This window comes from Sprattus sprattus, assembly GCF_963457725.1.
Source record: "Sprattus sprattus genome assembly, chromosome: 12".
NCBI classification, from domain to species: domain Eukaryota; kingdom Metazoa; phylum Chordata; class Actinopteri; order Clupeiformes; family Clupeidae; genus Sprattus; species Sprattus sprattus.
Window position 1 is genome coordinate 28,333,237 of NC_137910.1, and position 26,109 is coordinate 28,359,345.

Here is a 26,109-nt window from a genome sequence, read left to right on the forward strand (position 1 = left end):
GCATTCCCTCTCAAGAGGACAGTGTCAAGCTTGTTTGTAGAATGACTAGCTTCATGCACTAATGCTGTGAATTGCTAACATTTGAAAAAGATATCATACATGATGAACAACGAAACTGTGTTTCATATACAAACAGTATATGTAACGTAATGAAACCATTGTGAAACCAAACCATATTAGAGTGAAAGTTTAATATGATCCCAAACACTGCATGAATATTGTGTATGTGTCTAAGGAAATACATAACATACGTAAAACACACTCGACATGGTCTCTAAAATGCTCTTTTATGGTGTGGGCCCACATACCTTTTCCCTTGTAACATTAAGTTTCATGTTTAAAATGACACTGTGGCTACACTTTCGTTTGAAATAGTAATGCCAGCAGTGAGGTCATTATAATGCTTATAGCGCTACAGCTAGTTCATATTGCAGGGGTTATTTTCAGATGTCTATCAGTCCATACTGAATTGTGTTGAATGTTTCTGTGTCTGTCAATGAGATATTTGTGGAAATTAATGAAGCAAGAAAATTCTGAAAATAGAATTGAGTTCTATAAAGAATTCAAGAAAGACTTTCATATTTATTGTGTAGTTAGGTGTGAGAAAAACATCAATGTTGTGTGTGAGTATGTGAAATGAGTAGGGGCAAATGTAGTACATTTCATTTAAGTAATGATGAAGTTATTATTTACTGAAACAAAAGGTATAAACACCAGACATTGTGCATTTAACTTGTAGTGCTTTGCTGATTGATCACATGAGCTAAGAGCATATGGCGTAACCGGTAAGATTTAAAGTGTCATTGTATGCAATTCCACAAAAAAGAAAGTGGTAGCATAGTATTAAATGTGGCATAATGTTTGCATATTAATGTTACATCTTCAAAGTATTTGCAGCTCTGATAGTGGGTTAAGCACACACATTTGTATAAACAACACATTTCTTAGAGACTATGTTTGCACTGCATGGTCAATAGAATTTCATCCAAATTATGCCACATCTATGTGTGGGAATAAATCAGATATGAATTGGATATCTGTTCATATGTTTTCATGGAATTCTCAGATTGGAATATTAAGGAAAATGCAATCCCAACATCATTTATTTGACAATATGTTATTCATGTGTATGGACAACCACCCATATTGAATCTCAAATGTATCCCTTTCCAGTTTGAGGGTTTGTCACACACTACTTATTATCAAAGGTTCCAACACCAGCCTTGAGTTTGGGCAGTATTCCACACACCCATTTGTATTGAGGTTGGAGAAGTCTTTGTTAAATCCAATGACTTAAGGTGTAAATGGAGTTTATCAGATATGTCACTTACTTAAGTCTTAAGGCTTAAGTGTGCATCAAGACCGGCAGCATAAAACTAGCCTCATTTAGGACATGGTAGATAGTGCTGAAATCTGTTCAATGTTATCTGTGATTTTTAGTAAGGAATCTGCCAAATGTAAAATAACGCTTATTTTCATGTTCTTAAGTTGACAATATTGTGTATTGGTTGTCTAGTAAAATGTGCAAATTATAACAGTGAAAAGGTACATTATTTATTTTTGTAAATTAAGTCCTTTTTTGTGTTATTCAGCTTTGTGACTAACAATCATGTTAATGTGTTAACTGTTTGTATCAGTCAATAAAGAGGATGATATATGGAACTTTTGCTTTCTTTCTTTGATGTTCAGTTTGACTTGGAGTAAATCATTTATAATCCAAAAGCACTTTGGAGTAAACAATTTATAATCCAAAAGCATCATGGGAAAGTGATGCTATGTATATTGCCGAATTGGCTTTCGTGACTGCCAAAAGAACACATGTGATGTAATGTGATGTTGAGATTTGCTTGGACTGTTTTATCTGAGCAACCAGTAAGAAATGAGAAACAGAAGATAGTATTATTTGAATGCGAATTCTTTAGTTTCTTCACAGCTTTGTTCTACAGTCACACCTGCAATGTGGTAATTTATAGGCACACATTACTTGCACTAAATTCAACAAAACGTGACGAAACTTCCATGTTTCTAAAACCGTACGTAATATATAATTGGTAAAATGTGTAATAGTATATTATATAAAATGTAATAAGTGATATATATGTTAAGATAAGTGAGATATATTATATGATAAGGGAGATATATAAAATACCTAAAGAGCTGCATTTGCATGGTAAATCTGTGACTGAAAGTGACTGCATTATCTACATAAACTGCTAATGTCAAAGTCTAAAGTATGGCGTTATTTGACTGCCAAAACTCACATATGCGAGGAAACTAACTATTTGGCCCTACGTAACAATCCCTTTCAGTTCGCGTCACTAGCGCGAGAAGCCACTGCCCCCCAAGGGACTTGAAGTACTCATTACCTAGTGTTGTTGCGATCAGCAGTCCAGGGGATTACTTCGTGATTTCTTAACATAACTCTGTTGTGGGAAGATCAGCATGCCTGTCAATTCATTAGTGACAGTGCGATACGGACCATATGAGTCGTGTGGCATTGTGGATCACAGGACATTCCGATTGGAAGGCCTCCAAGGTAACACGCAATAATAACAAACTTAACTTCCGCCCTACCCCTCACCCCATATCATTATACCTTGTTTTTACCTGGATCCTTACACATGTAAAGTGCATAAAATGCAATGTTATTTACTCTTCGGGCCAACGTTGAAATGGTCAACAATAGCTGCACTACAGGAAAACGGGCATCGATGTGTCCTTCAGAAAACGCTGGACTGGAACAAAGTGGAGCTTGTTGTCAATGGAGAGTGCGTTTATGTGTGCAACGTAAAAGACCTCGAATTCGGTAAGGTGTTCTTTTTCCATGCACAAAAGCAGCTCTCCAAAGCAGCTGACCATTTCAACGTTGGCCCGAAGAGTAAATAACATTGCATTTTATGCACTTTACATCAGCTTAATATTTTATTCAGAGCGTGCCACTGACGTGTGTGTCCGTCTGTCTGTCTAGGTGGCGATGGAGGACTTGATCACCTGTGCGAGGAGGCTGTAACAAACGTCAAGAACGCAAATTAAACCCACGACAGTGAAGGGATGTTTGGATCTCGTTGTACTGCAATGAAAACAAGAAATGCTGCACGTGTTCAGCTTGTACCTTCTAAACATGACTTTATTTGCTACAAATCTTACACAATGTTCATTTTGTCATACGCAATGCTGCAATATATTATAACGACAGTAGACTGAAGAGTCAGACTCCCTGTGCTTTTCCTTCATTAGAAGATTCAAAGATCTACAAAATAAGGTCCTACAAAAGACATAATTAATTCTAATACATATGTGAAATTCAACGGGACACTTTATACATTTATAAACTATGCTACTTCGTGACTTCAAGCAAAACTATATTGCTTCATGATGACACTACAGTACATACTCAGCCAAACTCCAGACATTTTAAAGCATTGCCGACTCAGTTGAATCCCTTTTAGTCTTGGAGAGACAGACCATTGAGCAAACGTCAGATACAGACTAATGTTACACATTCATTTAAGTAGAATAACATGATGCATCTAGAGGATGTAGCGTATTAACCAATACTGCATGTGCAAAACATTTTCCCAGCTATTTCATATCATCTGTATTTTCTCTCCTCAATGAAAAATACACCTTATGGCTGCTGTGGAGAATATCATTGTGTGCCTTTATACCAGCTGTTTCATGTCTTTGGATGAAGTCAAGTGTGACAGTGATGTGAGAAGATTTCTCAGACAGGCTCAACGAATGAAAGTGGTATCTAAAACTGATTTCTTTGGTGGTTCTAAATGGTGTGTGCTCTGTTTTTGTAGAGCCTTACTTTAGCACTTTGTATTATTTTGCATATCCATTCTATATATTCACTAATAGTTGTTTTTGAATACTTTAAAGACAAGATATTGGCTCAGTGAAAGAGGTACCCTGAAGTCCAAGAGAAGATACAAATATTAGATGAGGTGATTCTCAGGTCTATATGGTGCGTCAATGCTGATATGTGCTTAGCATATTAAAACCTCCTGCCCTCAAAGGCCTTCAGGTTAAAGGCAGAGTCCATGAATCTCTTCAGCTCAGCCAGGTGGGTGGCCTTATTACCTGTGGCAGGAGCAGCAGCAGGATCACGGCCAACATACCTGCAATAACAAAAGGACAAGTTATACGAGTTGTGCTGTCTGTCAATGTACAATCTTGTGTAAAACAGTCGGAACTATCCTTAGCCGTCAAGAGAATACTCGGTAAATAACGGCTAGGCCATAGAATAGTCCAGCCAAATTAATTCTTAAATCAACACATTAATCCTATCAACACAGACCAAATAACACTACTGTGATCCTAGTAGGTAGACCTTGGAAGAGAGAGGATATACTCAGAAGCCCCTTATACATGCGTCAATCCCTTATACATGCGTCAATGTAAAGCTGTTACATCGCGTCTGCACCGATAGAAACTCGCGAACGTGTTACAATTGCCTCATGTATAAGGGGTCTAGATGTGAACTGTTCGTTTTTCCGCCGATCGTCTGAGCCTTTCGAGAGAGGTGGTTTACCACGATCGTTCGGCTCAGAAAAGGGCGTGTCAAATCAGGCCGATGTGTCATGGGGGAGTTGGTGCGTGACTGGGGGGAGACGGTGACAGGAGGCTAGAAAGTTCGAGGCTAGAAAGTTCTTGCCTGTTCTTGAAAGGAGACTGATCCAATAGGCTAGTAGGCCTACAATTTTTTATCAGTAATAAAACGCAATTTGGTACACCATTTTAATATGGTAATATAGCCTACTGTTTTTTTGCAAAATGAAAGAAAGCATATTTAGGAAACGCCACGAGCCTATTAATTCCGAAATTTCACCACATTGTAGGCTATATACTGTAACAACCCCAACACTTGCCTGCTTCCCTTGCAAATCAAAGTTTTCCGACTATTTTTCTTACCTTCTTTCTTAGCTGTTGATGTTACTGAGCTAGAAGTTTAAGTTGTTCTGAACATATCGCACTGCCAATGCCCAATGTCACTTCTGAGTCAAATCACTCCATCATCTCTTTGAAATTCTTTATTCCACGAGTGGTAGGCTACAATGACTGGCTGTTTTCAAATATAACTAATAGCCTAACGAAACAAAGATTTTCCTCTGCTGATCCCGCGTCTATATGGAAGTTTGTAGAGAGAATGCGGGGGAGTAAAATGCTCCGCAAAATGCTCCGCTGCCGGGGTTAATTCCCTTTCCTTTACGTCTACTGCTGTTTAGTAAATACATACAGACAGCCGGAAAGGTTAATAAACGGAATGAAATAGCTACACATTACACACGCTATGTTTTAATAAAACCCACGTTACTCACATAGGCCTACTGGTTAACACTAGTGTTTGTTACAGCACATAAACGTTTGTCGCTATCCAAACTGCGTCACCGTTATCTCTCCCTGTATCTGCTCCAGCCGCACCATTTTACTTGCAATGTGAATCATTTAATTTAAATATGCTTATTGCCATTTGTTGCACCTGTTACACACCGGCTCAAGTATGTAACATAAACGGGGAGACCACGCATAGTTGTAATAATAATAATTGACTTTATTAAATAATAGAATGTAACAAAGACTAGAAAATAAGGATAATTAACGAATGGAGAATAATATACATGTGGTGTACGTCAGTATAATGGAATCAACCAAAGGTGTCTTGTAGATCAGTTAAGGAACAACCAAACAATAAGCAAACAGGAGACAAAAGCCGCGATGGAGGAGAGAGCTCCCGTCAAGTTGGAGCGCGGGCCTTTTATAGCCCAGCCAATCAGGCGCTCCTAAGCAGAACAAGGGAGATAACACATCGGCCCGTGGGCGGAGTTAGCTGGGCCGTCACACACCTTAATCATTTTCTACAAACATGATATGCTATGTATGGTGTAGTAGACTGAGACTCTATTCACTACTGCACAAAAACTAGACACGTTTGCAAAACTAGACGTTTGCAATGAAGTAGGTAAAACAACTTTCGCCAATATCTCCGTAAGGGAGATGGGTTGTGTGCTCAAATTTCCTGGGATCAAAGAAGACGTTAGTATTCATGTGCAAACTAAAAATCATGTCTCAGGATTGCTGCGCATGCAATTTATTTCGGGTGTCTCAACTGTAACTAATAGCCTACCACTGTCATATAATTATGAGTTCAGTAAAAGACGGAGCAAACACAGTTTTCTACCGTTGTTGAAACACATCCACGCGTAGACTCGTTTTATTTCCATCTGAGAGTGGTTATTCAAAGAAAATATTAAGAACTGTATGCTGATAGAAAGAAGGGAACTTTAAGCCACTACACTGCCTGAGCACGATGCGGATCCACGTTGATGTTGTTAGTAAACAAACCAGGTGGGAGCACATCTCCGTGGTCTTTGCGCATGCCCGAGGCAATGTAAACGCTTTACATTTTGCACATGTAAACACGTAACGACAAGAGCCGTTTCCCTTGAAAATGTTCACACCTACACGCGAATACGATACGATAAACTGTTCTGATCACATTGGCACATGTATTAGGGCCTGTTGGTTTAGTTGCACTGGCTGGACTAATGGACCACATCAGACAGAGGACTCACCATATTGGCTTCTTGTTTGATAGAACCGTGAGGAAGCGGGGCCTTACATAATCATAGTAGCCCATGTTCTTGTGTTCCTCCTGGCACCAGATCAGCTCAGTGTTTCCATATTTTTCAACCTCAGCTTTGATGAGGTCGAAAGGGAATGGAGATATCTAAAAAAGAGACACCTGAGATCTGCATTCTGACTTCAGTCTGTATGCATAATCAATTCTGCACCACATTAACGCATATGAATACGACTATATTCTCTGTATTACAAATCATAGAGTTCTACCTTTTCTTATAACATACAATGACCAACCATCAAGTTTAGGGTTTCATTCATCAATCCATCAAAGCTTTAAAAACAACTTCATGTGGAATATGGTTGTTACCTGTTCAAGTCTAACGATGGCTACGTGGCTCTCTGTATTTCGCTGTGTCCTTTCTTTGGCCAGTTCATAATAGACCTTCCCTGTGCAAAAGATTACTCTCTTCACCTCCGCTGGGTTTTGAGAGGCTGGTCCAGTATCTGGAATGACCCTGCTGAACTTGGTGCCTGTAAGTGATAAAAGGTGCCATCTGTTAGGGTAGCAGTGTGAGATCAGAAGGCAGGGTGACAGTGATGATGAGGTGAAGTGCTTGAGAAGGCAAGGCAAGGCAAGGCAGGTTTATTTGTATAGTCCATTTCATACAACAAAGGCAACCCAATGTGCTTCACAAGTAAAAAAAGGATGGTCCTTACATATAAATAGAAGTTACAAAAGCAATAATAGTAGCAAGTAGATAAGAATAATAAGAGTTAAAATTAAAATTTAGTAATGTAAGTAAAAACATACAATCATGAGAAAAAAATTTAAATAAATAAAAATAGATGCAAATACATAAAAGAAAATAAGAACACATGTTAATTAAAAGCATCTCTGAACAATTTAGTTTTTAGTTTGGTTTTAAAAGTGGCAACAATGGGGGCTGTTTTAATGTCCAGGGGTAGCTGGTTCCACACACGGACCGCATAATTACTAAAAGCAGCCTCACCCTGCTTAGTACGGGCAGAAGGTTGAACCAGCATAAGAAGCTCTCCAGATCTAAGAGATCTGGTAGGGCAGTAGATTCTGAGCATATTTTTAAGATAAAGGGGTCCCTGGTTTTGAAGACATTTAAAAACAAGTAATAAAACTTTAAAATCAATTCTAAAAGATACTGGTAACCAGTGTAGGAACCTTAGTACAGTTGTTATATGATCTCTTTTCTTTGTTTGTGTAAGTAACCTTGCTGCAGCGTTTTGAATAATTTGAAGGTGTTTAATTGTTTTTTGAGGTAGGCCGGTGAAAAGACCATTGCAGTAGTCGACCCTACTTGTAATAAAGGCATGAATACGTTTTTCTAGGTCGGCATATGAAAAACATTTTTTCAGTTTAGAAATATTTCTTAAGTGATAAAAGGCAGATTTAGTGACTGACTTGATGTGGCTGCTAAAAGTTAGGTCACTGTCAAGAATCACTCCTAGGTTTCTAACAGAATCAACTGCCTTAAAACCTTTTGAATTAAGTTGAGCAGCAAGCTTATTTTTTTGGTTTCCTTACCAAAAGTTATCACCTCTGTTTTTTCAGTGTTTAGCTGTAAGAAATTTTGGGACATCCAGGTGTTGATATCAGTGAAACACTGATAGAGAGAGTCCATGGGGGAGAGATCATCAGGGGATAAAGACAGATAGATTTGGGTATCATCAGCATAGTGATAAGAGATGGAATGCTGTTTGATGAGCGCGCCAAGGGGGAGCAGGTTTAAGTTGAACAAAAGAGGGCCGAGAATCGATCCCTGAGGGACACCACAGGATAAGGGCATAGGTTCTGACTTAAAATTCCCAATAGCGACGTAAAAACTTCTATTTTCTAGATAACACCTCAACCAGCTAAGAACAGTTCCAGAGAGGCCCACCCAGTGTTCCAGTCTATGTAAGAGAATATGGTGGTCAACAGTATCGAAAGCTGCGCTAAGATCTAAGAGAGATTGTTGACAGTTCAGCTCATGCAGCAGCCTGTGACTTGCCTGTTGACTCACCAGACCACACAGTTTCATCTGACTTGACCTCTGACGTTGACTGTCCTGCAGACCAAACTGACTTACGACTTACCCCTGTGTCAGCACCTGACTTGCAGTCTTCCGTTGTAGGTCCCCTGACTGTAGGTAGAGTGCAATATCCTCAGCCCAACACTGCTAGTGATTTAATACTAGGTGTAAGAACTAGGTATGGGAGGGTTGTTAGACCTGTAGTGAGACTTATTCGGAACATGCACCAGAAAGTTCTTGCTGGGCTTTAATGTTTTTGCATTTTGTCATTTTGTTAACTTGAAGTGGCATTTTTATTTTTTTTCATGGAAACTATCTTTGTGAGGTATAGAAACCTGTGTGATGCATTAGAGAGTGTGTGTCCAGGTGGGTTATGACTGTACTGTGTACATTATGAGGTATCAAGTAGCTTTACATGTACATGGGCATGTTTTCCTACGAGTGTTGGAAGGATTTGCAAACCTTTCACATTCTAATTCTTCAGGAATAGTCATTGACTGGAATACTTGGTATCTGTGATCTGAACAGTACTGGACATTTTTTCTTTTTTTTTCTTATCTGCTGTGTAATTGTACTGTATGTAGTTGTTGGTACCTGATATTTTTATGCTTCATGGTGTTCTCTCAGCTTATCTTTAAGGGTCTTGACTTACCTTTATTCTGTTTGTTTGAATGGGCAGTAGGAGATCAGTAGGGGGGAATGTAGCGGAGTTAATAATTCCACTTGCCATTTAGAGATAACTTTTCATTTGGCTAGCAAGACAGGTTTTGTTTTATGTAACATGAGCGCCATCTATTGGTGCAATTCTGTAGACTTGGGGGGCACGTTCTTACCGACTATCCCCAGTCTTGAGTAGCCTGTAATTAGGTAAGTCGCATATGCTAAGCTCCACTTTAGTTAGATTAATTTGTTTAAATATTTGTGATAGTAACTGTAATTGTATTTGTGATAATTTAGTATGGATGCATTTAAACCCAAACGGGAGGTCTCTCATTTTATATTAGAGACCATTTTGTTTTGTTTCTTCAGTTTTAGCTGCAAAGTGTTAGCTAACCACGTTGCGTTAGCTTGCTGGTGTGGTTGTAGTGGCTAAAGATTCTATCCTTCATTTTTGGTTTTATAGTGTGGAGCTGAATGTGAAACTGTGAGACACTGTGAGACACACTGATTCTGTTCTTCAGGTACAGTTTACAACTTTCGCCTTATTGTGTATTTTATGTGTATGCCCAGTCTTGAGTAGCCTGTAATTAGTGTGGAGCTGAATGTGAAACTGTGAGACACTGTGAGACACACTGATTCTGTTCTTCAGAATAAACGGCTGGATAGCCAAAAAGACACAACGCGTGAGGGAGTACTTTATATATCCGCTATATAAAGTACTTTATATAGTACTTTATAGCGGATATATAAAGTACTCCCTCACGCGTTGTGTCTTTTTGGCTATCCAGCCGTTTATTCTGAAGAACAGAATCAGTGTGTCTCACAGTGTCTCACAGTTTGAGAACATGAGGACATGCATGTGTTCTACCTGAGCTCATGTCATCAAAGCTGGATCTGGCATCAGGGAGCCTCAGCAAGGATTTGGGAGTGAAAATAATGAGCTGAAAGAGAAGATTCGATACGTCTACAGTTTAAGACAGCAACATCAACACAAGTGTATTCTTTGATAAAACTTTGTGTTAGGCACCTTTCAAACTTATTTTTTAATTTACACGTGAGACCAAGAAAATACAGTCCTTAAAACAAACAGAGCACATCTGTCACTGGTGAGTTCTTCATGCAACACAAACAATAAGATCCCCTGATAGTACACATTTTAATCAGCACAGGAAGAGACTTTCTCATGCTCCACAAAGCACTGCATTTATCTGCGACTAGGGATTACTTTAGACAGTTACTGTTGCAGAAAGAAAAGTGAGGCAAAAGACTTGAAGTGTGGGGTAGAATCAATAAGTCTAATGTTTATATCTACTTAATACAACAATGCCTGGACTGTCAGATAATGCCAATATGAGCACATATCATACACTGGGGAGCAATGTGTCAGTTTCTAAAAACCCAACATTTAGAAATAAAAGTAACAGCTTACCGGTTTTCTGAATGGTAATAAAATCTGTCTCCTCAGCACGTGAAAGTAATTAGCAGGTGTTGAACAATTGACAACTATCCAATTACAATCATAAAGCTGCTGTACCTCAAAGTCTCCAGTGATGTCCTGAAAAATACAGCTAATTAGATTTAACACATTCTAAGCAGACACTGCATACTGTTGAGATGCACTCATCTTGTATTAGCAAAAGTTTAGTTTGGGTATTCATTTGAATTCCTTTTTTTTGCATACATATTCAAAAGAAATCCTAATCAGTGTGTATAGGTCCTTTCTAGAATTGCATCTTTTGTTTTGTCAAGTACCCAAACACTACTTGAGAGATCTATATAAATGTTGGACCTCTATAAACATTGGACCAATATAATAAATGCAGCACTATGAACTCTGATTAAGGTCATGAAAAAGCATGTTAGTGCTCCCCTAGTGGTTTGGTATCCTAAATGTCCTAACTGAGGCAGAAAGACTGTGTTCAAACATGGCAACCATCCTTCCTCAGCATTTAACCAAGGCTGCACCACTGCAGCAAAATGGGTTTTTTGGGAGGAGCTGCACGTGATCAATAACCCATTTGGAGATGGACCCCCAAGGATGCTGTGATGGTGTGGGCTGGTGTTTAGTCTCAGGCTGTGGCTCACCCCCCCCAAGAGCAGGTGATAGGCCGGTGCTTTGCCCTTGGGACTGACATACTGCTGAGCAGTGGACAGGAGGTGCTAATCAGGAACATGTTGAACACTGGGGCCAAATAGATAATCAAGACTCCTTAAGTGCTTACGGACCAGAATCCTTCAGGCAATCAGTCTTAGGCAGAGGAGGAGGAGAATGACACTTACGGGGTAGTGGTCGGGGTCCTCCCTGCTCATCTGCAGAAAGCGCTCAGGCCGTGCTGATGAGTGTTCTGGGCCCTGGTGATTAGCACGGGCATTAGGAGACGCTGAGAAGGGCAGGGCTATGCACAGCCACACACAAACAAACAGCAAACACTCTCCCAACACACTCACTTCTACCTGCCTGACTAAAGCTCAAAAATATACTCAGCAGGGAAATCAGAAATATAGAAGATGCTAATCAAATGAAGTATTTAACATTCAAATGAATGTGGTATACACTTGATACAAACCGATACAAACATAATTACAGCACTGTCTGTCTTATGCAGACCCATGCTGACAGTCAATGCAACTCACCATTCCCTCCATACCATGGGGCAACAACAGGACTATGCCGTTGTGACGGACCCATTTGGCTTCACCAGGGCTGATGAACTGGTCTATGATGCACTGGGCTGTGTTGTAAAAGTCCCCAAACTGAGCCTCCCAGCAGACCAATGCATTGGGACTGGCCATAGCGAATCCCAGTTCAAAGCCTGACATAAAGATAACAAAGTCAAATTAAACAATAATCATGCAGTAGCTTTAAAACAATTAACCAACAGGTAATGAATGACATCTGGAGGAATCACAAGATAGTACAAGAGTATAATATGCTCTATCCTTTAATGGGTGTTGGACGTTGAAGAGATCCTGTTCTCCAGTGTTCTTACCAAGTACACCATACTCAGAGAGAGAGCTGTTGCACACAGTGTATGGTGCCTGATTCTGCCACAGATGGTTCATGGGGACACAGGTGCGCTTATCCACCTCCTGGTCATGGAGAACATGGTGGCGGTGACTGCAAAGACAAGAGCATCAGCATCTCCAGTCAAGTCTCCTCTCTTGGGTTCAACTTCCTGACATTATTTTTCTTATTCTTCTAAACCAGACATCCTCAAAAGACCTATTTGTTTAAGATGTGTAAGATAGAACAAAACGGAAAATATATTAGGAAAGTCGAGTACAGGTAGAAGAAATCATTTTCAGAATAGGTCTTTGTACATGGACGACACATTCCCATCTATCTTTATTGGTTATACAGCTGTTCAGGGTTTGGCTCGGGCTGACTATATGACAGAGCTGGAGATGTGTGGGGGTGGGGAATGCTTTTCCTACAGTTCTTCACCATCCCAAGACAGGCTGGGGGGAAAAAATCAGACAGATATTCTTCTTGCTTTTCAGTTTCAATCAGCACATGGGAGAGGGGTCAGAAACTGAAGTGTATTAGGAGCAAGAGATTTTAACAAGCCTTGCCATGCCTCTCAGATGGGATGTGCGCCGCACACATCTGAAGTGGCACGATGAGACAATCATTTAAAGTCTCCTTAACATCGCAGTAATGATGTCCCGTGCACCCGTGCTCACATGCAGTGCATTGAGCTGCTACTGGATAACAATCAAAAGTTGCATCACAGACTGGGTAGCCCTGGATGCCAGTTAATAGCGCAAAGTATAAACGGACAGATTATGTAAACAGTTTTATACTTGGGTGAATCTAACTGTAAAAAGTGAAGCTATAGTCGCACACAGGTGTGACTTGATTCAGTGAAGATATGAGGGACAAACATGAGGTTGTTGCCATCTTTTAATCTACAGTCGACTGTAATATCTGCCTTATGACGGTTATGAAAAAAGGCAATCATTTTAAGTGACTGAATGACTAGAATTTCGTTTGGGCGTGTTCAATTAGCCCCGGTCCCTCTGGTGTTCCGTTTGTGATATGTTATGATATGTCCCTATGGAGCCAGTGGGGAAACCTAGCAGTGGCTGTTGGTAAACAAAACACTTCCCCAAACCTAGCCTTCATCAATCAAGGGACATAAACATAGGACCCAGCACATTCCAAAACCCAGATGACTGAATCAGTTACTCTCAGCCATTAAACCCCTAAGTAACAAGCAGGGCTAGCAGACTGAAGCGGCCCAATATGTTCACTCCCAGGGTCCTTCAGTGGAAGAGACATGAGCACAAGCAGAAGAGTGACAGATCCATCGATGCTGGCCTGACAGCAAACATAAATTCACAAGCTGATGGGACAGCAGATGGCTGCCTTCTCTCCTTTCCTCTCTGGAATGTCAACCAAGGGTGCTTGAGACACCTCCACAACTATTACTTATTTCAGCACCTATAGACAAGCGTTAATAGTGACAAAAGAGAAGGAGAACTATGATAGAGTGAAGGCAAATTAATGAATTCATGAAATGTATTAATGAAAAATATTCTCCTTACAGAATAAATATTCTCGCTATTCTCAATACAGCCGTAAGCTCATGTGAGAGGCTGTGGATATGTGTCACAGAATGGCCTTCTGTCAGTGTCAGCAGACAGCACTGTGACTGTGACAAGCCCATGTGGGTGCCATCCCTCTCTCAGGAGACAGTCTGAGGAGCAGCTGACATCATCTGGCACTCCCTAACCACTGATATTTGTCTTATTTCTTATAAATGCTGAGTGGCCCAGGGCATTTAAGTTAAATAGTAACAGAACTGGAACACAGTGATACAGTAACTAACCTATGTGCCACACACGCACACACACACGCATGCACCCACACAGGCACGCACACACACAGACACAAACACACACAAACACACAGACACAAACTCACACACACAGACACACACACACACACACACACACACACACACACACACACACATACACACACACACACACACAGACAATCACCTGAAAGTCCCCCTCTCGACATCCTGGCCACTAAGTCGGACATGGATGCCATCCTTAAGCAGTGAACCAAAGGCCATGTACTCCCCCAGAGCCCAGTCCACTTGACGCTTCTGCACCATGTCAACCCGGCCACGGAGGATACGGGACACCCCTGAGACAGAAACAAACAAACAAACAAATACAAAAATAAACACACCCGCCATCACAACACCAAATTCCAATTGACGTGGTCACTGTGCATAGCTGAAAAGATCCCTGCACAAAAATGAACGCACTCATCTTCACATGATGTTTCTGAACAAAGTACCAGAGTGTTTCTGGTGCCATTGGGAGCTAGTAAAGACTGCACTCACTGGCGGACAGTCAGGTTGATTATTTCATGTTGCATCTGATTGATGGGAAGAACAGGGAATTAGCCACCAAGAGTTTTACATTAAATAGAAACAGATGCCATGCAGAAGCATCCAGAAGAATACACACAGAGGTACAACATCACAAGTTTGAAAGAAAATACCTGTCATGTTTTCACCTCACCCATGCAGCTGGGTTCCCCTGTTCTTACCCATCATTTATCATAGCTCTGGGTTAGCTATTTTATGTATTCAGTTATTATACGGCTCTTCAGAACGTTCCAAAAAGCCCCGTTGATTTGAATGGGCCATCCCCAACATTCGCAGGTACTTATTTTCATATAATGACCTGCATAATGACCGCTGTGCTGTCAATGGCAACGGGTTTTGTGCTTCTGATATAGGTCTTTCGTATCATTCCGCAAGTATTCCACACTAACTTATCAATGGAGTTTCAGCGGACGGTTGAGCAGCTGTGTTCTAAAGAATGTTCAACGTCTTTGAAGTTCAACGTCTTTGGCGAACTATTTCTCTGCTTTTTAACACTACGTATAGTAACAAATACATTGTAAAAAGACACACTGTGTTAAGTGTATTTGTTTTTTTGTTTTGTTGTGGCAAGTAACTGTATAATAAGCGGGATAATGTATAGAACGCAGGTCCTTATCGGAAAATAAGTCCCTTCAGGGCGAAGCAAGACACCTCTGCTTCGCGTCGGTGTCCGGTTCACCCTGTCGGGACTTATTTTCCGATAAGGACCTGCGTTCTATACATTATCCCTTACATGATGGAGTCTAAGATCTGACCACAGCTTTAAATTTAAACCTAGAGGCCTTGTGTTCACGCACACAATTTGAGGTGATATGCCTCCCCCTGAACTGAAGACCTACAGTGCCTTGTATAAGTATTCACCACGTTGGATGTTTTACCCTTTTATTGGTGTTATAAATCAATCATGGTCAATATAAGTTGACTTTTTTGACAAAAAATCTTTGGTCTTCATGGTGTAACGGTAGCCAGGAGTACTGATTACTCAATACTGACCAGTGAATGGACCTTCCAGACACAGGTGTCGTTATACTACAATCACTTGAGAAACAGTTACTGCACACTGATCCCCATTTCACTAATTGTGAGACTTCTAGCACCAATTGGCTGGACCTCTGTTGAATTAGGTCAGTCACTTAAATGGGAGTGAATACTTTTTTTTTTTTTACATAACTGTGTAGAAATCTGTTTTCACTTTGACATTAAAGAGGGCTTTTTTTGTGTTTTTTGTTGTCAAAAAGGCCAACTTATATTGACCATGATTGATTTATAAAAGCAATAAAAGGGTAAAATATCCAAGGGGGTGAATACTTATGCAAGGCACTGTACCAGAGTGAATGGAGAAGTCCTCTAGTGGTACAGAGCCTCCTCCTCTAAAACCTACCAGAGTGAATGGAGAAGTCCTCCAGTGGTACAGAGCCTCCTCCTCTAAAACCTACCAGAGTGAATGGAGAAGTCCTCCTCTAAGACCTACCAGAGTGAATAGAGAGCCTCCTCCCTTAAGACCTACCAGAGTGAATGGAGAGCCTCCTCCTCTAAGACCTACCAGAGTGAATGGAGAAGTCCTCCAGTGGTAAAGGGCCTCCTCCTCTAAGACCTACCAGAGTGAATGGAGAAGTCCTCCAGTGGAACAGAGCTGGCTGTCTGCCCGATGTGCTGCAGAACCTCCTCCTCTAAACCTGTGGCGGGGCAGCTCATGTTGCGGGGCTCTCCTTCTGCGGTGAAGAAATCTGGAAAGGAAAAATCAAAACACAGTCAACACGCTTCGCTTTCAATACATTCAGTTGGCTTTCCATTGAATCACAGGACCAAACAACAAGTGCTTCTCAATATAGGGCTTTCTTTTAAATGCATATATTTCTATATTGTGATAGTGTGTGTGCTTGTTCTTTCTAGTACCAGGCCAGGGAGAATCTAGCCAGTGGCGAATATGTAAAATCTTCTCATCTTTGGAGCTGGTGTAAGCCTCTTCACAGATCTTGTCATATTTGGCAACTTCCTCCTACAAACAATTAAGGAAGCCATTTGCGAAAATGACACAATGAAGAATATCATAATTAGAAAAAGAATGAAATGTTTTTTCCTGAGAACTAACAACAATGTGAATGCTATGCCTGTAAGCTGGAGAGAGAAGGAGAGGAGGGAGGAGGGGAAACAACCATCGTCTCAGGTTAAGATGAATTTTTCAAATGAAATCTCCCTGAGTCGCTGGAGAAGTGACAGGAGGGAACTGTGAATAAAGGACACTGTCAGGCCCCTGAGACAGAGTGTGAGTGGTGTGTTCAAGAGGAATAGGCATGCCTTGTGTTCACAGCTATTCAGCAAGAGCTCTGGGAAGGGATGGAGCATTCAATAATAGCCTGGGTCAATGGCTGGAGCATGATACAAATGTGTTTCTTTCCTCTCCAGTGCAAAAAAAAATAAAGCCTCACGTCAGAAAACAATCTCCATCAAGTGTCAGGCAGCAATATATGATGCAGAAGCAAAAGCATCACTCCTTTATTCCCTGAGGAAGCACAGCTTAGGAAAAATACGTCAGTACTACAGAAGAACGACATAACTAAGGCAGTTCGAACAGATGCGCTACAAATTGTTTGCATAACATGACACCTGCTTGATGGAACAGTGATATCCATGTTTAGTATACAACCCAATCTGGACTGATTGAACATGAGGAGAACCACGCCCACACCTCATACTCCTGCAGGGTCACCACCCCTTCAGAGATGAGCTTGTCAGAGTATTTCTTCAGGACGTGTTCCTGCCGACGGATCTGCTTGTACATCAGAGGTTGTGTAAACATCGGCTCGTCCATTTCATTGTGGCCAAAGCGTCTGTAACACACCTATACAAAGCACACAAACAGCCATGTTACGATTTACAACCAATGAACCATTAAATATAGATGTTATGCATTGTAGAAATAGAAAAAACTGATACATTTCCTGGAGATCACACTAACGGTCTTTGTCATAAGCAAACACTGCCACCTACCAGATCTATGACGACATCCTTATTGAATGTGTTTCTCCATTCAGCTGCCACCCGACACACATACATTACAGCCTCAGGGTCATCTGCGTTGACATGGAAAATGGGTGCATTGACGACACGAGCCACGTCCGTAGGATAGGGAGATGAGCGTCCGATCCTGGGGTCTGTGGTGAAGCCAATCTGTGGTAACCAAAACCAAAAGAATTTGATGTGAAACATTGCGGTCAGGAGATCAAGCTCCTGTTAAGAAACATCACTGCCACTAACAACTAGAACCAACAATTGTCCATTTGATTGAATGGTGAACTGTACCTGGTTATTGACCACCACATGTATGGTTCCGTGAGTGGAGTATGAAGGAAGTTCACTGAGGTGGATTGTCTCGTACACAACTCCCTGGCCAGCAAAAGCTGCATCCCCATGGATAAGGATGGACATAACCTATAAAAGGTTTTGATTTGATGGTTAATCAAGTACTTCAGTAACATGTTATTCAAACCCATACTGAGCATCTTTCAGGCAGTGTCTTTAAGATTCTGTGTTCTAAAGCAGTAGAATATAAATACTTCATTGTACATTTCTGAGGTCTTAGTAAATGGTAAATGGACTGCATTTATAAAGCACTTTTCTACTCATTAGAGCATGCCTCAGACATCTACCCATTCACACACTGATGGTCGAGGCTACCATGCAAGACGGCTACCTCACCATCAGGAGCGGTCTTCTTAGCACTGGATAAAAAGAACTGAAGAGAAGCTTCAAATATTCCAGAGAAAACAAGAAACTAAAGCTAATCTCCCTATAAATCTAGACTATGATAAACAATAGAGGATCAAATATCAATATATAACACACAACATTTTCAGTGACATGTTTTTACTAACCAGGCAACCACACCCGACCCCAGATTGCAGTGATATACCTTCTTGCCCTCTGTGTCTCCACAGTAGAACTGTTCTGCTTTGGTCTTGCCTTGGACCACTGGGTCCACTGCCTCCAGGTGGGAGGGGTTGGCCATGAGGGACAGCGTGATATTCCTGTCCGTCTCACGGTTGATCCGCTCATGGTACATGCCAAGGTGGTACTTCACGTCCCCTGAGCCCTGGAACAGATTAGAAGGTGCTTGGTGTGGGACACTTTTATTATATTTAGGAAAATGTTTTTTTTTTTTTTTCTTTTCTTTTTTTAGGTTGTTGCAGTGAAGATGTAAATATGGTGCAGTACCTCATCAGCAGCCTCAAGTTTAGGATCAAACTGGCAAAAGATCTGATCCAAGTCTTTACGAACAACATTAGCCAAGACATTAAGTCGACCCCTGGTGGTGAAAAGTTTACAGTTGATTATGCAACAATGAATATAACTGTTGAAGATGTTAAAACTCAAGGCAGAAGTGTAGAGTACTGTACCGGTGCGGCATCCCCATGATGACGGAATCTATGCCAGCCTCACTTGACTTGTCAATGATCATCTTAAGGGCAGGAATCAGAACCTCACAGCCTTCCAAACCAAAGCGCTTTTCTGAAGACCATTTTCGAGCCAGGAAGTCTTCAAAGCTGTGAGGCAGGGATGGTGCAACCAATAGCATTAATATACCGCAATAGCCAACCACAGTCAAGAAATACACACAGTTTTGAAACATCTTGAAATGCTCTGGCTGTCTAAAAAAAACAAAAAAAGAAGCCTGACCGTGTGGATCTGACCAGCCTGGCCAGAAGAGTTCTCTTCTCAGAGTTAGTGAAGTGCATGACTCCTGGAATTTCAAACCTCTGTCGGATCCACTGACACTGCTCCACATTATTGATGAACATATACTCTAATCCAACATGACCACAGTAAGCTGTCTGAATGTTGAAAAGTCAAAAAAGAAAGAAGGTTTGAGCTAAAATTAGTCCATTCATGAGTACTTCAGAAGTGACATTTATCTAAACAGTGAACAGGTGTCAAGATGTCAAGTCAAGGAGGATGAGCTTGACTCATGTTGTTGAATTCATTTCTACTAAATAAATACATTTGTACTATGGAATGAAGAGAAATAATACATTGTGCATTGTGTTGTTCATCTCCAGATAATTAATGAAAACACAAACAACAAACTATTCTTTGGGAACGATTTAGTGACAAAAAGATTTACAAGTATTCCGCGATTGGATGTTCAACAGCAACCAACAGGGGAGAGTTGCCAGAACATATTTTTGTGCAACAGTCATACAGGGAAAAAGTTTAGGTCAAAACATACGCAGGTCCATAGGTCTTTTCAGGCATTATGGGCAATCTGTGCACTCTTTCAGAGAATGTCAATAAATAAAAGAGGTGCTAAATACAAATGATTCCTTCTGAAAAGCGCCTCACTGCCGACAGATGAAAAAGCGATTGAATATGTAAGTTGTTTGTTATGCAGAGGCACATTATGCCGGATTTTGTTTTACCATTTTTAAGAGATGTTTTTGTTTTGAACATCCTCAAATTAAAACCTGCCTGCTCTTTCTATTCATTATGTAGGTGTGTGCTTCAGGCCAGAAACCCAGAGAAAATATTTTCAGCACTGTATAGAGCACTGACCTCACACACTGACACACACTGACACACACTCTCGTGTGTCACCCCACTGTATAGAGCACTGGCCTCACACACTGACACACTCTCATGTGTGTCACCCCACTGTATAGAGCACTGTTTAGACCACTGGCCTCACTCACTGACACACACACTGACACACACTAGGCCCATATACATGTGTCACTGTGATCAGATCAGTTTATCGTATCATATTCGCGTGTAGGTGTGAACATTTTCAAGGGAATCGGCTCTTGTCGTTACGTGGCTACATGTGCAAAATGTGATCCGGTTACCTTGCCTCGGGCATGCGCAAAGACGACGGAGATGTGCTCCCACCTGGTTTGTTTACTAACTACATCAATGTGGATCTGCATCGTGCACAGGCAGTGTAGTGGCTTAAAGTTCCCTTCTTTCTATCAGCATATAGGCTAGTTCTTAATATTTCTTTGAATAACCACTCTAAGACGGAAAGAAAACGAGTATACGCGTGATTGTGTTTCAACAACGGTAGAAAACTGTGTTTGCTCCGTCTTTTACTGAACTCATAATTATATGACAGTGGTATTAGTACAGTTGAGACATGGGTACAGTTGATACACCCGCTTGCATGCACAGTAATCCTGAGACCTGATTTTTAGTTTGCACATGAATACTAACGTCTTCTTTGATCCCAGGAAATTTGAGCACATAACCCATCTCCCTTACGGAGATATTGGCGAAAGTTGTTTTACCTACTTCATTGCAAACGTCTAGTTTTGCAAACGTGTCTAGTTTTTGTGCAGTAGTGAATAGAGTCTCAGTCTACTACACCATACATAGCATATCATGTTTGTAGAAAATGATTAAGGTGCAACAAATGCCAATAAGCATATTTAAATTAAATGATTCACATTGCAAGTAAAATGGTGCGGCTGGAGCACATACAGGAAGGGACAACGGTGACGTATAGATGCTGCAACAAACAGTGTTAACCAGTATGTGAGTAACGTGGGTTTTATTAAAGCATAGCGTGTGTAATGTGTAGCTATTTCATTCCGTTTGTTAACCTTTCCGGCTGTCTGTATTTACTAGCCAGCAGCAGACGTAAAGGAAAGGGAATTAACCAAGAAGTTAAAAACATGTAATTTACTTCGGCAGCGCAGCATTTTACTCCCCCGCAATCTCTCTACAAACTTCCATATAGACGCGGGATCAGCAGAGGAAAATCTACATTCCTTTTGGGAGAAACAAGGCCAGTCGTACCCACGACTACAGCACCTTGCAAAACGAATTCTATGCGTTCCAGCAACAAGTGCTGCGAGTGAGCGCTCCTTCAGTGCAGCAGGGCGCATTATAGAAGCCATGCGCTCTCGCCTGAATCCTGACACTGTAGATGCTATTTTATTCCTGCATAGTGCTATATTTTGGTTACATTAGGATGGCTACGTTTATAGTTTGCGTTTTGGGCGCACCACAATGCCAAGAAGTTTGTCGCGACTGTAATGCCATATTTCACTGTGGGGGTGATTGATAGCTTAAGGCTTACGAGACACGGTGTTTTCCGATGTTTCACTGAGTCCTCTCTGTCTCTATCACACACACACACACACACACACACACACACACTAACGGAAGCAAAAAAGGTTTAAATTAAGTGACGATCCCTCAAATGTCGCGTCTCCTTGCAGCGCCGCAAACCTGCAAGCTATGAGCCAGCTGTCAGTATTGGAAGAAGCCTTAACGTCTCGTAGATGAAACTGCCTGGGTTATTTTGTTTCGTTAGGCTATTAGTTATATTTTAAAACAGCCTAGCCCAACACAGGAATTTCAAAGAGATGATGGAGTGATTTGACTCAGAAGTGACATTGGGCATTGGCAGCGCGAGATGTTCAGAACAAGTTAAACTTCTAGCTCAGTAACATCAACAGCTAAGAAAGAAGGTAAGAAAAATAGTCAGAAAACTTTGATTTGCAAGGGAAGCAGGCAAGTGTTGGGGTTGTTACAGTATATAGCCTACAATGTGGTGAAATTTCGGAATTAATAGGCTTGAGTCGGCGTTTCCTAATATGCTTTCTTTCATTTTGCAAAAAACAGTAGGCTATATTACCATATTAAAATGGTGTACCAAATTGCGTTTTATTACAATGATAAAAAATTGTAGGCCTACTAGCCTATTGGATCAGTCTCCTTTCAAGAACAGGCAAGAACTTTCTAGCCTCTAACTTTCTAGCCTCCTGTAACCGCCTCCCCCATGGCACATCGGCCTTATTTGGCACGCCCTTTTCTGAGCTAACGATCGGTGTAAACCACCTCTCTCAAAAGGCTCAGACATCGGCAGAAAAATGATCAGATCACATCTAGGCCAGTCCTACATGAGGCAATTGTAACCGTATCGCGAGTTTCTATCGGAACAGACGCGATGTGATCGGATCACATTGACACATGTATAAGGGGCTACTGACACACACACACACCAGCCACACTGACATGTGTGTCACCCCACTGTATAGAGCACTGGCCTCACACAATGACACACACTCTCATGTGTGTCACTCCATTCTTTTCTGTTGCTTATGCAGCTCCCTGGTTCCTTACTCCCTCTTACTCTCTCTAAACGGTTAGGTTTGCACTCACCTTTAATCTACGAATAATCTCCCGCAGTGGAAGTGTTGTCTCATTGCCCCCAATAAATGTTGTCGAAGGCAACTGGAAAGTCTTGTCAAGATCAGACTCCTCAAGACCATAAATCCCTGAGGATATACAGATCAAGGACACACAGACAGAACACAACAAAGTCAAGTTCAAGGTCATTCATTTGTACTTCAGAAGTGTCATCTTCTAAACAGTGAACAGTTGTCAAGATGTCAAGTCAAGGAAGATGAGTTCCACTCATGTTGTTGAATTCATTTTTTGAATTGAAAAAAAGTACCTCAACAAAACTGTACTATGGAAGATAAATAATACATTGTGCATTGTGTTGTTCATCTGGAGCAAATTAATGAAAACACAAACAACAAACTATTCTTTGGGATCAATTTAGTGACAAAAAAGTTTACAAGTACTCCGCGATTGGCAAACAAACGGAATGTGATAAATAAATAAACAATTTGCAAATATGCACACCATGTTTTGCAAATACAAAACACACCTATCAAGCAAACACAATGTGCATCAATCTATAAATCTATGTTTGAAAATAAAAATGTTATCCACAAACAAATAAAGGATAGAAACAAATAAACCACGCGTTGAATGTCTGTAAAAGCGCAACACCTTTGTTCTACAAGTACACAGCAGCCACCACATTTGTGGAGCAGGTGAGCTGCCCATTTAAAGGCACCAAAACAGCAGGTGGCATCTGCTTTCCATTCAGCTCATGAAATGACTACTGGGTTGTGTGACTACAGAACAAGACAGTTGACTTGTCTTATTTTTATATTAATATGAAATGATTTAGAGTCTTTTGCTTACATTTCTTTAAATCTTTATTATCAGGTGTTATTGAAGATAGCTCTGTCTTCTGCATAACATTAAGGTATTTCGCACAGATAGCTACACATTGCGGACTAACTACGTATATTGCTAGCTGTATTGCTAATGCTATAATATTAGCTACTTTGACCCAGTTTGTACAACACGTCCAAAGGTAGGGCCTTTCTCTTAATTTTATTATAATTTTTGATATCTGGATACAAAATATATATAGTACAGATTGGATATGTTGTTGATGCTATTATTATGCAAAACTGTTATTGTTCATTGTTAATTTGTAAAATTTTTAACACAACACACAAATAGCCATATAATCCAAGCTCATTCTCTCCCTTTGTGCGCCTGTCATATAACACACTGCTATGTGGTAAGTCTAGTTTTACTTTCAGGTTTAAAATGTTGTTACTCATCACAACAATGTCACAAGATGTGGATGAGTAATGTGTTGAATAAACAAGTGTGTTATAGAACTATGCACCTCAACCACCACTAGCTTGGGCACTGATTTATATCAACTATATCTTTTAAAAGTATTTTATTTGTCTTTGGATTCACATTTAAGGATAGAAATAACATAATATTAGTAACAGTCTTACCTAGTTTGTCAATGGTGGTAATTAAATCTGAAGGGACAAAACAATCTAAGTCAGCCTCAAGAATTCCAAGTGGGTCCAGCTGTGCCACATGATGGCCACGCACCTATGAGAACAAGAACATAGAAGAGGAAAGAAAGATATACTGGGGATGATCAAAAAGAGGTTAAGTGCTACAGATGACCCACACACTGTAAGGCAACTTTCCACACCAGTGCCAACTGTGGCTTGTACGCAATATTCCGCAAGACTTCCCAACAGGCTAGCCATGTAAGCTGGAAACTGAATCACACCTTTGCAAAGCCAGAATTTAATAAATCCCTTAGATAGCTCTCCTCATTAATTAGAGGAAGACAGAAAACATTGCCACCTGTTTTGTTTAAGGAATCTCTTTGATATTTTCATTTCTGAAAAAAGGGGAAGGATTGTCAAAGTAGGTTAATGTTAATAGTATCATTTGCATAACCACAAGCAGAAAACTGTATGTTCATCCTAATTATCATGTAAGGCCTATACATTGACCCTTTTCTTCATTTGAAATTAGAGCATGTTATTGATGTACAGTATGTCTCCCTATGCGGGACTATATTAGAGAATAGTAAGATGCCACTAGAACAGTGAGAAGGCACTGGGTACCTGGTATGCTCTGATGAGTGTGTGGACAGCCAAGTGGTCCTCCACCACCTTTTGGGACATGGCCGGGGTCTGAGACATGCCTCTGCCCTGAAGCAGAGAGGACGGGGGTCTCTCCTCTGTTTCCCCAGGAGGAGCCGTGGCCTGAGCATTACGGAAATACGCATCCCAGGACTGACAGAAAAGAAGAATCAAGACATCAAAATTGACTATAACTCAGACTATAACCAGGCTTCTTTGGGAGTCCTAATCACTAAAATATATATTTTTCAACAGCCATTAGATTCTGTATTGGACCAGTTTTACTAGTAGTATAAGTACTAACATACACTAAATGGGTACGGGTAAGTGTAAGAGGAGGATGTACCTCATGGACATTCTTATGATCCTCCAGCCAAGCATAGTACATTTCCTCCACATAGCTGGAGCTGCATGCTGCCAGAGAGGGCTCCACAGCCCCTGATGAGCAGCCACGGCAGGGGTTGTATCTCGCTCCTACCCCTGATCGCCCTCTTAACAAAAATCTCCCTCCCCTTAGAGCACCAGCCAGTGCCCTGAAGTGGCTCATGTCTGACCACCTTAAAATCTGAAAGAGAAAGTGGCAAGATTTCAACGTGGTTATATTGTATAGGCTACATTACATGCAAAATAGGGCCTAGTAAAAGTAAGGGAGGCTACAAAAAAGGTCACTATGGACCTCGCATAACACCGTCGTTCTGTTTTGCATTAATAATAATAAACTTCATGACCTAGCCTGTATCTGTTAAAAAGCAATGCGCCTGAGACACTCTATTATAACTCCGTAGGCTGGATGGGCTACAACATTTTGCGCATCCGGTTTGGTAAACTATAGTTAGTTACGGAGTTGAATACTCGTCATCTTGTATCTAACAACGACAAATCATTGGTGCTGTCTCATGATTTAGCTCATATTTAAGTCAACCTGCTTTGGTTTCCGCAAGCGTTTTAATACGCGACGAGCCCAAAGAGGTTCGTAAGTAGGCTACGTCCCAAAAAGCAGGTCTGCACATTACTGACATCAACTGGCAGATATCTAACCGATACAATCTCCCTGTCATTATAAAAAAAACACCGTGCGTGGCTGAAATAACTGTGTTCGCTGGCAAGAAACAGCGTACATTAGGCTACAAACATTGCATTGTA

General features: G+C 40.8%; 2 protein-coding genes across 3 annotated transcripts; one reads left to right on the plus strand and one right to left on the minus strand.

Moving 5' to 3' along the window:
• Nucleotides 1-2,442: 2,442 nt before the first annotated feature.
• cUnh10orf53 (chromosome Un C10orf53 homolog) lies at nucleotides 2,443-3,033 on the plus strand (the record flags this gene model as incomplete). Its single annotated transcript, XM_080849374.1, has 3 exons — nucleotides 2,443-2,536; nucleotides 2,687-2,806; nucleotides 2,969-3,033. 3 exons carry the CDS (start codon nucleotides 2,443-2,445, stop codon nucleotides 3,031-3,033), a joined length of 279 nt encoding a protein of 92 aa, XP_080705500.1.
• A 967-nt stretch (nucleotides 3,034-4,000) lies between these two features.
• On the minus strand, nucleotides 4,001-25,513 carry ogdhl (oxoglutarate dehydrogenase L; the record flags this gene model as incomplete). 2 transcript variants are annotated; one of them, XM_080849300.1, is made up of 22 exons in its annotated part: nucleotides 4,001-4,124; nucleotides 6,579-6,733; nucleotides 6,956-7,119; nucleotides 10,162-10,234; nucleotides 10,723-10,848; nucleotides 11,574-11,645; nucleotides 11,928-12,106; nucleotides 12,284-12,411; nucleotides 14,301-14,451; nucleotides 16,300-16,428; nucleotides 16,598-16,700; nucleotides 17,391-17,543; nucleotides 17,693-17,872; nucleotides 18,005-18,133; nucleotides 18,615-18,794; nucleotides 18,917-19,007; nucleotides 19,099-19,245; nucleotides 19,379-19,533; nucleotides 22,862-22,977; nucleotides 24,316-24,418; nucleotides 24,949-25,119; nucleotides 25,313-25,513. In XM_080849300.1, 22 exons carry the CDS (start codon nucleotides 25,511-25,513, stop codon nucleotides 4,001-4,003), a joined length of 3,030 nt encoding a protein of 1,009 aa, XP_080705426.1. The 2 variants fall into 2 exon arrangements, with proteins under 2 accessions (XP_080705426.1, XP_080705427.1); XM_080849301.1 differs by having other exon boundaries at nucleotides 19,379-19,529; nucleotides 22,858-22,977; nucleotides 25,313-25,408.
• Nucleotides 25,514-26,109: the final 596 nt, after the last annotated feature.